We start from the raw sequence: 17,620 nt of genomic DNA, 5'->3' as shown, positions 1-17,620 counted from the left end.
GCATCGAACTTCTGTCAACTCAGTTGTTAATTTTTCGATGAATCATAGGTTTTCTGCTCACTCTTAACTTACTTCAGTAAAACAGTCGGCGGAGAAAACAAAGATCGTCTATATAGAGACAGATGATCACTTAAATAAATCTCCGTGCATGGAATGACAAAGATTGACTATTAAACAGGGAAAATGTTACAACTTATCTAATTTACGTGTGAACAGTGACGCATTTTCAAACCCTGGTTACAACTACAAACACACTTAAACGTCCAGGTGAGGATTTTATCATACTTTTATTTTCTGAACAATAATTAAGTCATGCAGTCTTTTCAGAGGGTCTAGTGAGTTCAGCTGGGTGCAGACTTGCTGGCGGTTGGCTGCTGCTGTTGCTGCTTCATCAACTGTTGTTTTTGTGCAATTTGGAAATTCATCATGCAGTCTTTGAAAGTCTTGACGTGGCTCTGGCACAAACGCCAGTCCTGGTGTTCAGCCATGCACTCCTGCACAGCGTAGTGCAGCTCAGCACAGCCGGTGCGTGATATCATCTGCTCAACGGGGTCATCCTCGTCCTCGTCTTTACGTCTGCGGTCATGGGGTGAAGGGGGGGCCATCCTGTTTCGATGAGCTGTGCCGACTCCGTCGGTCTGTTTAGGACAACACACAACGTTGTTGTCATGTTAAACGAGGGATGGTGACGTTTCAGAAACAACCACACAACTTCCCCAGCTGTTAAGGGCCTAGACACAGGGACATCTCTAAATCTCTGGCTGTCAAATCTGTAGTGGTTTATTTCTTTCTGTCAAACTTTTGAGAAGACACACTTAATAAGACACTGATGAATATTTTCAGTCAGTGGGTTGAATTCCCATTGTAATCATCGCCTTGTATTATTATTTATTGTTGTTTAAGGTGTAGACTGTAAATGTATCCCGTCTCGTAGGGCACTTCCACTTTGAGAAAGTGTTTGTTTTGCGTTGTATAACTATTGAGACATTTGATGTTTATATAGTTAAGAGTTTTTATTTTTATTTTAGACACACAAAACATGGGATTATAAAATGCGACCAGTTGAAAAGTAGCGTTAAATTAATGTCACATGGGTTAGCTTTAGCTTAGCTAACGTCATCGAACACAAGGACAGCGTACACGTAAACGTCCACACACAATTCGCCTCCATCGCTCTCACCAGTTTATTCTCTTTAGGGAAATCGGCCCTTTCACTGAAACTACGTTTTCCATAACCTGCTTCTCGTAACCAGCTTCGGAGGCGGCGCCGGAAGCGCTCCGTGGGGGACACATTTGAGCAGAGCACGTAGGTGTAATCGCTAAATAGTTCCGTCGATACCTGTTCCGCCTTAGAAAGTTAATTACAAAGAAGCCATTCTTTAAATGTATCCATGAAGAAATTAACGTGCAGATGAAAGTATTGTTCAAAGAAATGCAGATGCTACATGGACCAAGGAGAGAATTCTCAATCATGAAGCCTCGATACGAAAGGAAAGGTTCTCTCGGTAACAGCTTGTGTTGTATATGTTGTTCTACAATACGTATTTGTGTAATATACATATGGTTCAAGCACCACATGTCCATTGAACACGTTTTAAAGTAATAATAATTCTTAAAGCGTGTTAAAAATGTTGTCTATTCACTAAAGAAAATTATTTGAGTACTTTGTTTGCAAACTAAAAGCCAAACAAACCAAAAAATCTTTATCTTTAGGCCTATTATCTCAGATAATATTAAGACCAATCGACTCACGCATGTAGCAAATGTTTCAAAGGAAATAAAGACAAAGACAGTTTGTTTTTTAAATACTTTCACCATTTATTTGAAAATATTATGACTCAAATCACATATGATTTGTGTTGGTCACTTATGTTTTACCTCTAACTTGTTTATCCCCTGTGCTGTATAAAGTAAAGTCTAGTAAATAATATAGATACTATTCTGCTTTAACTTTTCTACTTTGTGTTTATATAAAAAGAGTAAACAAAGACAATACATTAATGACTCTTCTATTGCGCAATGTTCCCGGAGGATTCATTTAAAATTAAAAAGCCTGTGGTGAGCCAAAGGAAAGTAGTTCTAATGAGCCCAGTTTGTGTTGAGAACACAGGAGAATTTTGGTTAATTACCTTAACTTTAACAAACAAAGCTATTACTGTACACACTTCAGACTAATTAATCTCAGTTGCCCCTATAAGGAGTAAAGACAATTAAAAATGAGGGGAAATTACACCTGCTTTTAAAGGGCCCCAAGAGAGATGGTAGAAGTCGTTTCTTGGCACTCCACCAACCGTCGACTGACTACCTTTTGTTTCAATGAATAAAATGTTTAGGCCCTCAACTAATTGTCTTTTCTTTGTTTTGTAAGTTGTAGGCTTCTTAAAGGACTTACAAATACCAACTTTCATTTAGACTCTTAACTGATTTGAATTTACCAGAGGTTACCATACATTCCTTGTTAGCTTTTTAAGCCCATGTCCTGTTTGACTTCATAACGCTGAAGCCCAGTCTTAATTATACACGTTATTTCAGTGAATTTCGTGATTGTAATTGATTTATTCAGACTTAACATGGTGCTCACTTGAATCATTCACATATGTAGAGTTAACACTTATTGATAATGCGTCGACTTTCAGGCTACTGACACACTTTTCTTTTCTCAAGAGCACATACACAGCAGTTAGTATCCATTCATCCCGTTTCTATAGAGGGCATGATCCAGTTTTACTAGTTTTATTTTTCTTATACATTTTTGAAATGTCATAAAGCAAAAATATTATTCCAACAGAGTGATAGCGTAATAAAAGTGTACATATCTGTGATTAATACAGTTAATTTCTGTGTACACAGAAAATAACTTTTTCTCTCTTCCAAGTCTTAATACATTAAAAAAACAGAAGTCAAACTGGATTTTCACCTAAAGGAATGTCCCCCTTTTGTGGCGCAATTTTCTCTGAGGACAAGGTGTGCTGACCTTATTTCTTTTTGTCACGGACTGGTTTTAATTCTCTGAACCAGTGCCAGAGCTCTGGTTTTAATCTCTCTGGTCTTCAAAGAATATACAATCGGATTGATGCAGGGTGGGATGCAAGTGGCAAGTGACAGGCTCAAGACACGCTGGTCAGGGTCAATGGATCGGACATAAAGCCCTATTAAGAATATGGTGAATATAGGAATGTAAAATATAGCAACAAGGATGAGATGCTCAATGCAAGTGGCAAGAGCTTTCATCCTATTGCTTACTGATTTCATTCTGAACACAGTGGCCAATATGCTGAGGTAAGACAGAATAATAACAGTAAAAGGGACCATCAGATTCACCATACTAGAAGTTGAGGCTATTGACCAATGCAATGTGTAATCATTGCAGGCGAGTCTGAACACAGGCGCATAGTCACAGAAATAGCTGTTCACTCTGACAGAATTGCAAAATGACAGTCGAGTCATGATCGCCGTGTCATGTGCGATTCTTCCCAGATTGTAAACCCAAGTCCCGCCCACAATACACAACATGATCGGCAGTGTGTTGAATAAATTCTGGCGCATAGGTAAACATATTGCAATGAACCGGTCGTAGGCAAGTATAGCGAGTGCATATGACTCCATAGATAAAATAGCATAGTAGAAATACATTTGTACCAGGCAGAGGTTGAATGGAACAAAGTTGTCCTTAAAGAGGAATACCTTAATCATGCTGGGAATAGTGCACGTGCTTAAGATTACATCAATTACTGCAAGGTTGAAAACAGCCATGAATTTTGGAGTATGTAAGCAGTGATCACGAGCAATTAAGGAGATCAATAAAATATTGAAGACTAGTGTAACCGCATAGACAAAGGCAAGAAAGATAATGTACACACTGATGTAGGGAAGTGTTTGAAATGCAATGATATAAAATCCTGGAGGATGAATGATGGCAGAGTCATTTAAAACAGTCCTGATGGAAGACATAGTGGAACTCCACAGACTGCAGCGTCTGCTCAGAGAGAGAGAGAGAGAGAAAGAAACACATCTTAATACTTATCTTTCCTTTTTTTTGTTGTCATTATGAATGCACAATTTTATTGTATTCATGAATCATTAAAAAACAAGTAATTAACAACGTACTTCAAAATGACACACATGCACATGCCAACTGTGTGATCATTGTAATAATGTAATGTACTCACATTGTAGTGAACTCCGATGTCGTTCTACGCACTGTAGCTTCAGATCCAGCTCACTCCAATAGTAGCCGTTGAACGTCTGCATGTCAAACCTGCTTATGTTGGAAGTTATAACCTCTTCATCGATTAGTCTCCAGAGATGACATGCAGTCATCTCATTAAGACCATATGGATCAATCATACAATAACAATAACAAGCAGTGTCAGAAATCAAAGGTTACCTAACAATTACCTTTACATTTAAGACTGGTATGTATTGAGAGACCTGTCAATCAAGGGTGGGTGTGACCCCTGTTTTAATTTATCAGGGTTTTTAAGGAACATCCAATGGCTATAAATATAAGTATGCTGTTGGTGTGATCCAAACATGATTTTAGGGCAACATACTGAAACTTTTTTGTAGTTGTCCTAGTTTGGAGTTCAAAGGTGGACAAAAAAAGTGTTGGAGTTGTACTATACTTAATATAACTGTCATCCTGTTTTGTGGAGGAAATAGCCACACATTTGTAAATATTCATACCACATGAATGCTGTGCTCACAAAATCGTATTTAAATCTCGACAAAATGGAAAACTGATTAATGAAACCTGGTCAGAAGTCTCTTGACCAGTCGCGTCTCCCAATCATCCTCAGGGAAACCAGAAACTGTGCTCTTCAAGGCCCTATAGATATTTTGTGAAAGAGAAGACAACATTGCGCCAGTTATTGAACAGTGGACGGATATGGGCTGGATGGACGAGGCAGGAACCCCCGATAAAGGGCGGTTTCCTGGCCTCCTTCCCCCCTCACAAGCGCCGTGATTCTTCATTACCTTTTTCGTCGAAGCAATTGGACTCTTTTCCCCATCAAAATGTACCCGATCCTAACATGACCTGTTCCAAACCCCCGTCCCCCCCTTAACTTTCCTTTGCGTAAGGGTCTCGCCCGACGCATTTTAGGTTTTAAATCCATGAAAGAAGATAGAATCATGTCAATTTGTTTATTGCATCAAGGCTTTTTGACTCTTTCAGGAATCTCTATTTCGACGAAATGAAACGCAAACATTTCTTTTTCACTGACCTTTGTGTGGAGTCCACAGGAATCATTATATCACATGAAATGTGTGTTTCTATGACAGTGTAAGAAGATACATGACATTTTGTGTACAGTTTTTGTACAAAGTGGATCAACGGAGAGAAACCCATGTGCTTTCATTGCACCAGCTATGTGTGGCGTGATGTACCACCAGTGTGCGTTTATCATTGGTGAGACAGAACAAAGTTGTTCTAATGAGCCCAGTTAATGATGCAATCACCAGTGGATGCTGCTTTATGACCTTTGCAATAACAAACACAACTTTTAACGCATACATTTGAAATGAATAATCTCCAATGCACCTACAGTATTAACTAACGTAAGATTGGTCGCAAGAGAAAAGACAATCTGAATCTCCTCTGCTGCTTTTTTTTCATAAATCTTGAATTCAACATCTTCTGAATGACTAAATATCTTATTTTGTTGTCGCAAAGTTTAGGGATTTATTAATGTGTAGGCTTTTTGGGGGGTTTAAATCACTGTTACGTCCCCTTTTTGGGACTGTGTAGGTGGGGTGGGGGGGGGGGGGGGGGGGCCACAGGACAGTCAAACAATATGTGAAAAGACAAAAGTAGGAGTAACGGTTTTTAAAAAAGCTTTTATTAAGTGGGAGAGGTTGCGACAGTTGTGGTTGTGTTGTTAAACTTAAAATCACTTTATTTATAAAATATAAAATGAAATAAAAATAACGTGGATCAAAATATCTTTCAACGACAGATTAGTATTCAAGTTTAAATAAAAACGTGAATATGAAAGAATCTCTCCCTCTCTCTTTCTCTCTATATATATGTCACAAGAAAAAATTCATATTCATATAAAATTCATATATTGTCTACGAGGGCGGTTCACTTAAATCACTTTCTTTATAAAATATAAAATGAAATTAAAGCTGCAAGCGGCGTTGGACGGGTCCTCTCTACTCCACACGTCGGGGCACCTGCCGGGCGGCTGGAAACGCAGCAAGAACCCCTGCAGCCGTCGGACGGAGCGTCCGAGAGTCTTTCGGCGTTAACAGTGTGGTGCGACGCCAGGAATGTCGCTTTGCATACTTGATCTTTAACATTATTAAGGTCTTAGGTCCTGTCTGACATCATTTGAGAGGCATCTGATTGATTTGCGAGGATAAAGGTACCAATCAATAGTTACATAATAATTACACTTCAGGTTGATAGTAAAACCACCTCCAGGTGTCACTCAGTGATAATCAGGACATTCTGATGTACCCTTTTAAAGTTAAAGCCACTCAAAATGTCATATATAACAAACACACTTCCTTCAAAATCTTTCACCCGTTAACTTCTGGTCAAATTCTGATTAGATTTAAAAGGAAACTAGCTATAGTTACATGATAATTTCACATCAGACGGATAGTACACATTCCCAAGGTGTCCTTCAGAGATAACCAGGACATTCTGATGTACCATTCCAAAATTAAAGCCTCTCAAAATACCATACATGAGCCAAATTCCTTCAAAATCCTTCACGTGACTACTTCTGGTCAATTTCAGATTAGATTTAAAAGGAAATGATCAATGGTTACACGATAACTTCACTTCAGATTGACAGTACATGCCCCCAAGGTGTCACTCAGTGATAACCAGGACATTCTGATGTACCATTACAAAATTAAAGGCTCTCAAAATACCATACATGAGCAAAAATCTCAATCACAAGACTACACTAATCAATTTCAGATTAGATTTAAAAGGAAAAAAAATCAATAGTTACACAGTATTTCCATTTCAGGCAGAGAGTACACATTGCAAAAGTGTTACTCTGTGATTATCAGGACATTCTGATGAACCATTTTAGAAATTAAAGCCTCTCGAAATGCCACCTTTGTTTTTTACTGGATACTCGAAAATTTGACTTCCTGTTACCAGTAGGTGGAACTATGACTTTTATTAAACTTTACATCTCTTCAGGCCCAGAGTCTCATCAAGCATGTGTAAATTGGAAATAATCTGATGATGTGGAGTAGAGTTACAACGGTTGTTCTCGGCGAAGGATCTGCTTTGCCGATGCACCATCTCGCCACCGATTATCGGATTTGTATAATATTGACAGTGAAGCATTATCAAGGTCTTAACTCTCTGCTAAGAACTTTTGAGAGGGATAAGATTAACCTTTGAAGAGCATAACCTGTGAGAGGCAGGGTGTAAAATAAAAAACATTCAACTTCCTGTTCCTAACAGGTGGTGCTATAAGGTTAAAAATTATCATATGGATGTCTACAGGGTGAGAAGTTCATGCTATATGAGAAATAATGGAGCAGATTAGATAAAGTATGGTTGAGTCAAAACAACTTCAAAGAAGGGACTGGGAACTTGCACCCAAAGTTATCGAAAGGTCACTTTTCAACCGGCTCGATCATTTCCCAAGACTTTCAGGAAAAGAACACATAAAGCTACATGAACTAGCCGACCGGTTAATGGAGGTGCAGGGAGCCAAGGAGGACGGCTACCTCCCAGGCCTGTCTTACCTGGACACCGCAAGAGGGATCGAACCCATAGTTGCAAAACTCCCTTATGGTCTTCAAGAAAGGTGGGTATCCGCCGGTTCAAAGCACAAGGATGAAAATAATGGACGATTTCCCCCATTCGAGTTCTTTGGAAGTTTTATAAACTACGAGGCACGGAAAAGAAATGACCCTAGCTTCATTCTTCAAGGTACTAGCAGCTTACCTGCAAGGCCTGAAATGCCCTCCTTTAAAAGCAACCAAACCCCTGTATTAGTTCACAAGATAGATATCGTCTGAACACACTCAAACAACCTAAAAGGTACCAACGATCCAAACAAAACCTGTCCAATACATGCTAAACCCCACCCACTCATTGGACTAGGTCCTAGAGGAAAGAAAAAACTTCCTCAAGGCAAAAGGAATCTGCTTCAAATGCTGCGGTTCAACTACCCACTTGGCAAGGGACTGTCCAACTACAGTTAAGTGTACAGAGTGTGATAGCACCTACCACGAGGCTGCTATGCATCCGGGTCCTGCACTTCAAGACAGGGCTCCCTCAACCTCACCATACAACGGCGGGGAGGGAGAAGAGAGCAGCGACTCCGAAGGCGTCGTCAGCGCAAGCTGTACCGAAGTTTGTGGAGCACGACAAGTCGGCAAGTCATTTTCCAAGATTTGCTTAGTTAAGGTATATCACAAACGTCAACCAGACAAAGCCATCAAGGCCTACACCATATTGGACGACCAAAGTAACCGATCGTGAGCAAGGTCTACTTTCTTTGAGCTTTTCGACATCAAGTGCGAACCATATTCCTATTCGTTGAGGACGTGTTCCGGCACAACGGAAACATCTGGACGTAGGGCCGAAGAGTTTGTGGTGGAGTCACTCGACAGCAGGGTCACAATCCCTCTACCACCCCCCATTGAGTGCAATGACATTCTCGACAATCGGTCAGAAATCCCAACGCCAAACGCAGCTCTATGTCACCCTCACCTTCGCAACGTAGCGGAACACATTCCAGACGTTGACCCCACAGCAGAGATTCTCCTGTTACTCGGCAGAGATATCATTAGAGGTCATAAGGTATGGGAACAAATCAATGGTCCACACAATGCCCCATTTGCCCAACGCCTAGATCTGGGCTGGGTGCTAGTAGGAGAAGTCTACTTGGGGAACGCACACAAGCCTACAGTTAGCACCTTCAAGACAGCGGTGCTCGACAATGGCCGCCCATTGCTCCTTCGACCTTGCACCAGTTTTCTACAAGTCAAAGAAATGGTTCCTTGTAGCAGGGAGGCAAGACACATCTCCAGTAAGGTTACAGGAGAGGTGTTGGGACAAACTGTCTTCAATCACACAGAAAACGACAACAGGTTGGCATCCTCATTTGAAAACAAGGTTTACTTGAAGCTTTTCTTGAAGGACAAAGAAGTCTTCAGGAATGAGTCACAAAGTTGGGTAGCTCCACTCCCATTCCGACAACAACAACCGGGAACAGGCAGCGCAGCGCTTTGCATCACTTCAAAATAGCCTGAGTAGGAAGCCAGATACGCAACAGCAACGACCACGCCGAGGTCGCACCACCGCTGGCAGAAGTCACAGCAATTTTAAATGCGAGGCCACTAATCCCAGTTTCAAATGATCCCGAGGATTCATTCATCTTGTCGCCATCAATGCTCCTAACTCAGAAAGGGGGAGTCCCTTCCCCACCCGGGGATTTCACAGACAAAGACCTCCTCACCAAGCAGTGGAGACAAGTTCAATCGCTGGCCAACAGGTTCTGGAATTGTTGGAGTTGTGAGTACTTGCCCACCTTGCTTCGCAGGAGGAAATGGCACAAGTCTTACAAAAACCCTCAGGAGGGAGACATTGTCCTTCTTAAAGACACTCAAGTAGCCCGTAACCACTGGCCAACTGCTATAATCACAAAGACCTTTCCTGGAAAAGATGGGAGAGTGAGGAAAGTGGAATTAAGGACCACAGTTCAGGGATCTTCAAAGACTTTCCTCAGACCAGACTCTGAAGTCATTTTACTTTTAGTTAAGGATTGATGTACACAAATACACTCATTTCCTAGTTTGGTGGTACTAGTGATCTCACTGAGGCCAGGCAGGGAGTGTGCTGCCTTTTAGGCATTAGGCTTTTATTTTGTACAATCTTTTATTTTGAAATGGTTTTATGACTTAAGAGTTCCAGGGGTTAGTTTCCTGTTAGTGGTTAGAGAAAGATGGTAGAATTAGCCAACATGCTTTCGTCATGCATGGCAATCCACATCGTAAATGCTGCAGAAGCAATGTCGTAAGTTGATAATTTCATTGTTTTAATTGTAATGTCAAAGTTAAGATGCATATTTACAGTAAAGGGGGATATGATGACTGTAATTAGAAACGTTTTATTCACATATGTTTACGTAGGACTAAGGAATTTTTTACCTTGTGTTTGTTATAGTTTTCACTCTTCTGTGTCTGTGACATGATATAAAGCGCCACAGTAAACAGCTTGAGAAGCTTACTACGACTCAACTCGTCACTTGGAGGAAGAGTTTAGATAGTTGAATAGCCGCGGTTGCTACACCTAGCGAAGACAATATAACTTCTATGAATAAATTAACGTGCAGGTGAAATTATTGTTCAAAGAAATGCAGATGCTACATAGACCAAGGAGAGAAGTCTCAATCAAACATACACATTGAAGCCTCGAGATGAAAGGAAAGGTTCTCTGGGTAACAGCTTAAGTTGTATATGTTGTTCTACAATGTGAATTTGTTAATATACATATGGTTCAAGCACCACATGTCCATTGAACAATTTTTTTAAGTATTAATAATTCTTAAAGCATGTTAAAAAATGTTGTGTATTCACTAAGGAAAGATTTGAGTAGTTTGTTTAGAGTTGTCAACGTTTGCAAACTAAAAGCTAAACAAACCAAAAAATCATTATCTTTAGGCCTATTATCTCAGATAATATTAAAACCACGCATCGACTCACGCATGTTGCAAATGTTTCAAAGGGAATAAAGACAAAGACAGTTTATTTTTTAAATGCTTTGACCATTTATTTGAAAAAATTCAAATCACATATAATTTGTGTTGGTCATTTATGTTTATCCTTTAACTTGTTTATCCCCAGTGCTGTACAACGTAGAGTGTAGTAGATAATATTCTGCTTTAACTTTTCTCCTTTGTGTTTATATAAAAAGAGTAAACAAAGACAATACATTAATGACTCTTCTATTGCGCAATGTTCCCAGATGATTCATTTCAAATTAAAAAGCCTGTGGTGAGCCAAAGGAAAGTAGTTCTAATGAGCCCATTTTGTGTTGCCACACAGGAGAATTTTGGTTAATTACCTTAACTTTAACAAACAAAGCTATTACTGTACACACTTCAGACTAATTAATCTCAGTTGCCCCTATAAGGAGTAAAGACAATTAAAAATGAGGGGAAATTACACCTGCTTTTAAAGGGCCCCAAGAGAGATGGTAGAAGTCGTTTCCTTGGCACTCCACCAACCGTCGTCTGACTACCTTTTGTTTCAATAAATAAAATGTTTAGGCCCTCAACTAATTGTCTTTTCTTTGTTTTGTAAGTTGTAGGCTTCTTAAGGACTTTAAACACCAACTTTCATTTAGACTCTTACCTGATTTGAATTTACCAGAGGTTACCGTACATTTCTTGTTAGCTTTTTAAGCCCATGTCCTGTTTGACTTTATAACGCTGAAGCTCAGTCTTAATTATAAACGTTATTTCAGTGAATTTTGTGATTGTAAATGATTGATTCAGACTTAACATGGTGCTCACTTGAATCATTAACATATGTAGAGTCAACACTATTGATAATGCATACTTTTCCATTTACCCCGTTTCTATAGAGGGCATGATCCAGTTTTACTATTTTTATTTTTTTTAGACATTTTTGAAATGTCATAAAGCAAAAATATTATTCCAACAGAGTGATAGCGTAATAAAAGTGTACATATCTGTGATTAATACAGTTAATTTCTGTGTACACAGAAAATAACCTTTTCTCTCTTCCAAGTCTTAATACATAAAAAAAACAGAAGTCAAACTGGATTTTCACCTGAAGTAATGTCCCCCTTTTGTGGCGCAATTTTCTCTGAGGACAAGGTGTGCTGACCTTATTTCTTTTTGTCACGGACTGGTTTTAATTCTCTGAACCAGTGCCAGAGCTCTGGTTTTAATCTCTCTGGTCTTCAAAGAATATACAATCGGATTGATGCAGGGTGGGATGCAAGTGGCAAGTGACAGGCTCAAGACACGCTGGTCAGGGTCAATGGATCGGACATAAAGCCCTATTAAGAATATGGTGAATATAGGAATGTAAAATACAGTAACAAGGATGAGATGCTCAATGCAAGTGGCAAGAGCTTTCATCCTATTGCTTACTGATTTCATTCTGAACACAGTGGCCAATATGCTGAGGTAAGACAGAATAATAACAGTAAAAGGGACCATCAGATTCACCATACTAGAAGTTGAGGCTATTGACCAATGCAATGTGTAATCATTGCAGGCGAGTCTGAACACAGGCGCATAGTCACAGAAATAGCTGTTCACTCTGACAGAATTGCAAAATGACAGTCGAGTCATGATCGCCGTGCTGTGTGCGACTCTTCCCAGATTGTAAACCCAAGTCCCGCCCACTATACACAACATGATCGGCAGTGTGTTGAATAAATTCTGGCGCATAGGTAAACATATTGCAATGAACCGGTCGTAGGCAAGTATAGCGAGTGCATATGACTCCATAGATAAAATAGCATAGTAGAAATACATTTGTACCAGGCAGAGGTTGAATGGAACAAAGTTGTCCTTAAAGAGGAATACCTTAATCATGCTGGGAATAGTGCACGTGCTTAAGATTACATCAATTACTGCAAGGTTGAAAACAGCCATGAATTTTGGAGTATGTAAGCAGTGATCACGAGCAATTAAGGAGATCAATAAAATATTGAAGACTAGTGTAACCGCATAGACAAAGGCAAGAAAGATAATGTACACACTGATGTAGGGAAGTGTTTGAAATGCAATGATATAAAATCCTGGAGGATGAATGATGGCAGAGTCATTTAAAACAGTCCTGATGGAAGACATAGTGGAACTCCACAGACTGCAGCGTCTGCTCAGAGAGAGCGAGAGAGAGAAAGAAACACATCTTAATACTTATCTTTCCTTTTTTTTGTTGTCATTATGAATGCACAATTTTATTGTATTCATGAATCATTAAAAAACAAGTAATTAACAACGTACTTCAAAATGACACACATGCACATGCCAACTGTGTGATCATTGTAATAATATAATGTACTCACATTGTAGTGGACTCCGATGTCGTTCTACGCACTGTAGCTTCAGATCCAGCTCACTCCAATAGTAGCCGTTGAACGTCTGCATGTCAAACCTGTTTATGTTGGAAGTTATAACCTCTTCATCGATTAGTCTCCAGAGATGACATGCAGTCATCTCATTAAGACCATATGGATCAATCATACAATAACAAGCAGTGCCAGAAATCAAAGGTTAATCCGTGTCTTCTAATTTATCTTGCTGGCATAAATAACATATTTTTGTTTTGAAATGTTGAGCCCCTCAGTCCTCTTCATCTGAAGAGCAGGAAAACGTGCAGTTTATAATCAATACAACTTAATAAGCCTGAAACCCAATCAGCAATTACCTTTATTTCCATCAGACAACATTTGAGACGAGTATGTATTGAGAGACTTGTCAATCAATTTTGGGTGGGTTTGGAGTTTAAAGGTACATCCATCATCCATCTGCAAACCACTTATCCTGCACACAGGGTCGCAGGGGGGCTGGAGTCTATCCCAGCCAACTTCAGGTGATAGACAGGGTTCACCCTGGACTAGTCACCAGCCAATCACAGGGCTACACAGAGACAAATGACCATTCACACTCACACACCTACAGGCAATTTAGAGTTACCAATCAACCTAATCCCCAGAGCATGTCTATGGACTGTTGTAGGAAGCTGGAGTACCCGGAGAGAACCCACGCAGACACGGGGAGAACATGCAGACTCCACACAGAAAGGCCACTGGGTGGAGTCAAACCCAGGACCTTCTTGCTGTGAGACGACAGTGCTAACCACCTCACAGTTTAAAGGTAAATAAAATGTTGAAGTTGTGCTATACTTAATATAAGTGTCATCCTGTTTTGGGAAGGATATGGCCACACATTTGTAAATCTTGATACCACATAAATCCTTTGAAAACAAAATCCGTCTATTGCCCTTTGCTGTGCTCACAAAATTGTATTTATATCTCGACAAAATGGAAAACTGATTAATGAAACCTGGTCAGAAGTCTCTTGACCAGTCGCGTCTCTCAATCGTCCTCAAGAAAACCAGAAACTGTGCTCTTCAAGGCCCTATAGATATTTCGTGACAAGAGAGAAGACAACATTGCGCCAGTTTCCTGGCCTCCTTCCCCCCTCACAAGCGCCGTGATTCTTCATTACCTTTTTCGTCGAAGCAATTGGACTCTTTTCCCCATCAAAATGTACCCGATCCTAACATGACTTGTTCCAAACCCCCGTCCCCCCCTTAAGCTTCCTCTTGCGTAAGGGTCGCCCCAGATGCGTTTTATGTTTTAAATGCATGAAAGAAGATAGAACCACGTCAATTTGTTTATTGCATCAAGGCTTTTTGACTCTTTCAGGAATCTCTATTTTGACGAAATGAAAAGCCAACATCTTCTTTTTTCACTGACCTTTGTGTTGTTCGGGTCGATTTCGACCATAATAGAGCCAAAACTAAAATCATACGTGTATTGTCAGCTCCTCTCCCAATCATATGAGCTTCAGGGATTCTCATTTGGCCTTATTGTCTAGTGTACCCGCACAAAAACAAAGACGATCATGTGAGGTCTATTCAGTACGGAGGTGGTGACTTGCAGAGTCAACTGACAAAGAAAAGGCCCAGAGATATGAAATCAATATTATCATGGAAAAGCTAACCTTACAAGGTAGCCGAGAGATGAGAAACAAATAGGATTAGAGATAATTATTTTCAGTGTATTTTACAGACATGGGTCAAAACCGACCCATTATCATAGGAGAGGGTAACAGAAAGCTAACACAAGAGGACAAATTCTACTTTCTGTTTCTCAACCAACATTGAGGACTCATGCCTGTCTACGGACTCTCAAACCAACTTAATCAGAACCATAACTAGAATCAGCTTTATTGGCCTACCCACTTTCCATTACACGCCATTTTTATTGCACTACATTTCTAGTAAAATATTTAATTTAATTTGAATGAATGCAGATCCACTATGTGATAGTGTCAAAAGATGTATCGACATAGAAATTAGAATGAGGGAAAAACAAAGGTCTGAAGTACAATCCTCACTAGGGAAATACTGCATAATAACTCAAGAACAAATGACTTTGTGCTACATATGACACCTAAGAGTCTTTTAAATGAACCCAACTTATGTTTCATCACTCTAGACAGCCGGTTAATGAGCCGGTTAATGTAACAAACAAACCTTTTACTGTTTACTTCTTTGTCTAATTAATCTCACTGGCATTTATTAGCAGGTCTTGCAGTCTCACATTTTCAACAAGGCCTTCCTAGATGTAAGCACACATGCATCTAGGTAGTCAACCAATGATTAATGGTGGGATGTTTTCGTGAAAACCATAAACCCAATTCATTTATTTCTCTCACTATACTCACACTGTATCGTTGTCACCAATATACTAACAGATGCTAATTGATTCACTGGTATTTGAAAAGAAAAACAAACAATTTTATGATCTTGTCAAAAATATTCCTACTTTTTTTAAAGCTGGTGTGGGTGAAGAGATTTACCAACAAAGTGTAACGACATTGACCATCGATAGCATTTCCTGGGGGGGTTTCATCATCGAGCAGGACGCGGTGACCCCAGACCAAAGGCTTCTCTCCTGCCTCTGACTCCTGGGAACCCTGCTAATGAGATCTATTTGTGATGTCGTTACCAAATGATGCTGGTTAATGACTCTGCCTGTAACAAACAAACCGTTTAATGTTCAGACTAAGCCTAATTAATCTCCTCTGCATCGGTTAAAAGGGTTTTGCACCCTCGCAATTAAAACGTGAGTGTAGTCAGTAATATTTATGAGTTTGAAGTGTTCTTGAAAAGTACAAACCCTCTAATTGTCTGAGAGTCACCTCTTCTCTGGACTTTAGGAGATCGGCCTTTAAGTTGCCTTTCTTAGTATTTGGAGCGTGATAAAAGTTTTATTAAACTTTAAAATGTTTTTATAGTTATTTGCTGTGATAACTGTTAGTCTATCAATAAATGTAACATCCACTGTTGGCTATTTAAAGCGAGGTAAATTTTGTAAAATTAAAAGAGGCAATCCACAAGATGTCTGTGCGGTCACCATGACGAATAAAATTAGGTACTGCATATTATATTGACTGAACTGTGAAAATTGAACTGTTTGAATAAAGAAAAGTTAAAGTGACAATCGGCACAAACACACTATTTTGATTCTTTAAGTGGTTTACTGTGAATCACTGAATGGCCTTGCTCTTGTAATGTGCCATACGAATAAACTCGCTTTGCCTGTCTCTCTAACTGGGCTTCTGTGGATGACATTTTCTGCCAAATGATGTCATCCCAACTAAATGCATTGACTGAGACAATAACCTCCATAGTGTGACCTAACAAACTGAAATCATCTTATTATTCAAGAGTCAGATTTCCTCAAAATGATATGCATCTAGAAATATTAGCATGAGAACTTTCCCTTACATTTTAATGAATGAGGGAAGAGATCAATTAGTCAAACAGTTCAATGGAGGGTTGTTTGTTTACAGGCGAGGTCATTAAGTGTGGTTCCCCAGTGATGCCCCCCCCAACTGGGAGTCATTAGAGAGACTCTTAGGCACGACCCTTTTGTCATTATGTCACTATGTCTATGTGGCAAGAACAAGAAACACTCCTAGAATTGATGGCGCACTCTAACTGGATTGAGAGTTTATGAATTTAAATCTTTGAATCTTAAGGCTTTGAAACAGAGTAGTTTATCCCAAATCAGGAACTTTATTATGTCGGAATGCTATTTAATCAGTGCCTGTAAAAAGTGTATAATTTTATGAGTGAAATAAGACACAGATTTAGTCATGAATAATTTCACACCATGAACGTAGACAGAACTGTAAAGGTCCTGGGTCGGGTCACATGAGTCTCATGAGCAGAGAAAAAAACACAGGAAACGGCTAGTGAGTCATACAAACCAAACCAATCCCACAGACACCAGACAAAAATCCTAAATCTAAATAAAGGTATTAACTTACTTTTTTTTCTATGAAAAGCTGACATTCATCTGCGTAATAATTAGTAGACTGTGTTGACTTCCGCGAATGATAAGCCTTCCGTATTTGAGTGCAAATCTATAGCGCCTTGTAGATGGTTGATGGTCGAAACATCCTCCTTCCAACCAAACATTCAGCAATCGCCATGAGTTGTTGCAACCGTGAACAGCACAATATGTCCCGGAGCCGTGTCGGCGTGTAACACCATCCATAGTCTACTTTTTCTGCACGCTAACCAAAGACAGTAAAAGACGCTAACTCGCTAACCGGAAGTGCTTGGCAGACACAACCGGAAGTCGTTGGCAGAGTGAAAGACCAATGGCGGCCCGCCTATTTCACTCAGGAAACTTGTGTATAGTGAATGAGAAATAAGGAGGACACGAGGACAGATGACAGCAGAGGTTATTGACAAAAATATAAACAGGAAACACACGTAAGGTCAACGGGGTGTTACAGGGGAAGAACTCTGAAAGGGTCGTGTACTGTTATGCTTTAGTTGCACGTGTGGAATCCGGTCGTAATAGTTGGTTTGAGATTGTGGAGTGGAGAGAGCTCTTTGAATGGGCTGA

At 39.7% G+C, this 17,620-nt stretch overlaps 3 protein-coding genes across 3 annotated transcripts; all 3 read right to left on the bottom strand.

Annotated features, from left to right (window-relative positions):
• Positions 1–268: 268 nt before the first annotated feature.
• coa4 (cytochrome c oxidase assembly factor 4 homolog) lies at positions 269–1,311 on the bottom strand. Its single transcript, XM_040183140.2, has 2 exons — positions 1,181–1,311; positions 269–638 (listed from the first exon to the last, which is right to left on the bottom strand). The coding sequence occupies exon 2, from the start codon at positions 603–605 to the stop codon at positions 342–344; it is 264 nt and encodes an 87-aa protein (XP_040039074.1). The 5' UTR covers positions 606–638; positions 1,181–1,311; the 3' UTR covers positions 269–341.
• A 1,361-nt stretch (positions 1,312–2,672) lies between these two features.
• On the bottom strand, positions 2,673–3,951 carry LOC120822645 (olfactory receptor 1F1-like). Its single transcript, XM_078106541.1, has one exon. It carries the CDS (start codon positions 3,949–3,951, stop codon positions 2,989–2,991), a length of 963 nt encoding a protein of 320 aa, XP_077962667.1. The 3' UTR covers positions 2,673–2,988.
• Positions 3,952–11,588: 7,637 nt separating this feature from the next.
• LOC120822861 (olfactory receptor 1F1-like) lies at positions 11,589–12,894 on the bottom strand. Its single transcript, XM_078105282.1, has one exon. The coding sequence runs from the start codon at positions 12,813–12,815 to the stop codon at positions 11,853–11,855; it is 963 nt and encodes a 320-aa protein (XP_077961408.1). The 5' UTR covers positions 12,816–12,894; the 3' UTR covers positions 11,589–11,852.
• Positions 12,895–17,620: the final 4,726 nt, after the last annotated feature.

Source organism: Gasterosteus aculeatus, chromosome 7, assembly GCF_964276395.1.
Source record: "Gasterosteus aculeatus chromosome 7, fGasAcu3.hap1.1, whole genome shotgun sequence".
Taxonomy (NCBI): Eukaryota; Metazoa; Chordata; class Actinopteri; order Perciformes; family Gasterosteidae; genus Gasterosteus; species Gasterosteus aculeatus.
The sequence above is the reverse complement of the archived record's forward strand: the minus strand, read 5'-3'. Positions and strand labels throughout refer to the sequence as shown.

Bases quoted from the DNA above. Each gene is read 5' to 3' on its own strand.
- coa4 (XM_040183140.2), bottom strand. From the start codon at position 605: ATGGCCCCCCCTTCACCCCATGACCGCAGACGTAAAGACGAGGACGAG.
- LOC120822645 (XM_078106541.1), bottom strand. From the start codon at position 3,951: ATGTCTTCCATCAGGACTGTTTTAAATGACTCTGCCATCATTCATCCT.
- LOC120822861 (XM_078105282.1), bottom strand. From the start codon at position 12,815: ATGTCTTCCATCAGGACTGTTTTAAATGACTCTGCCATCATTCATCCT.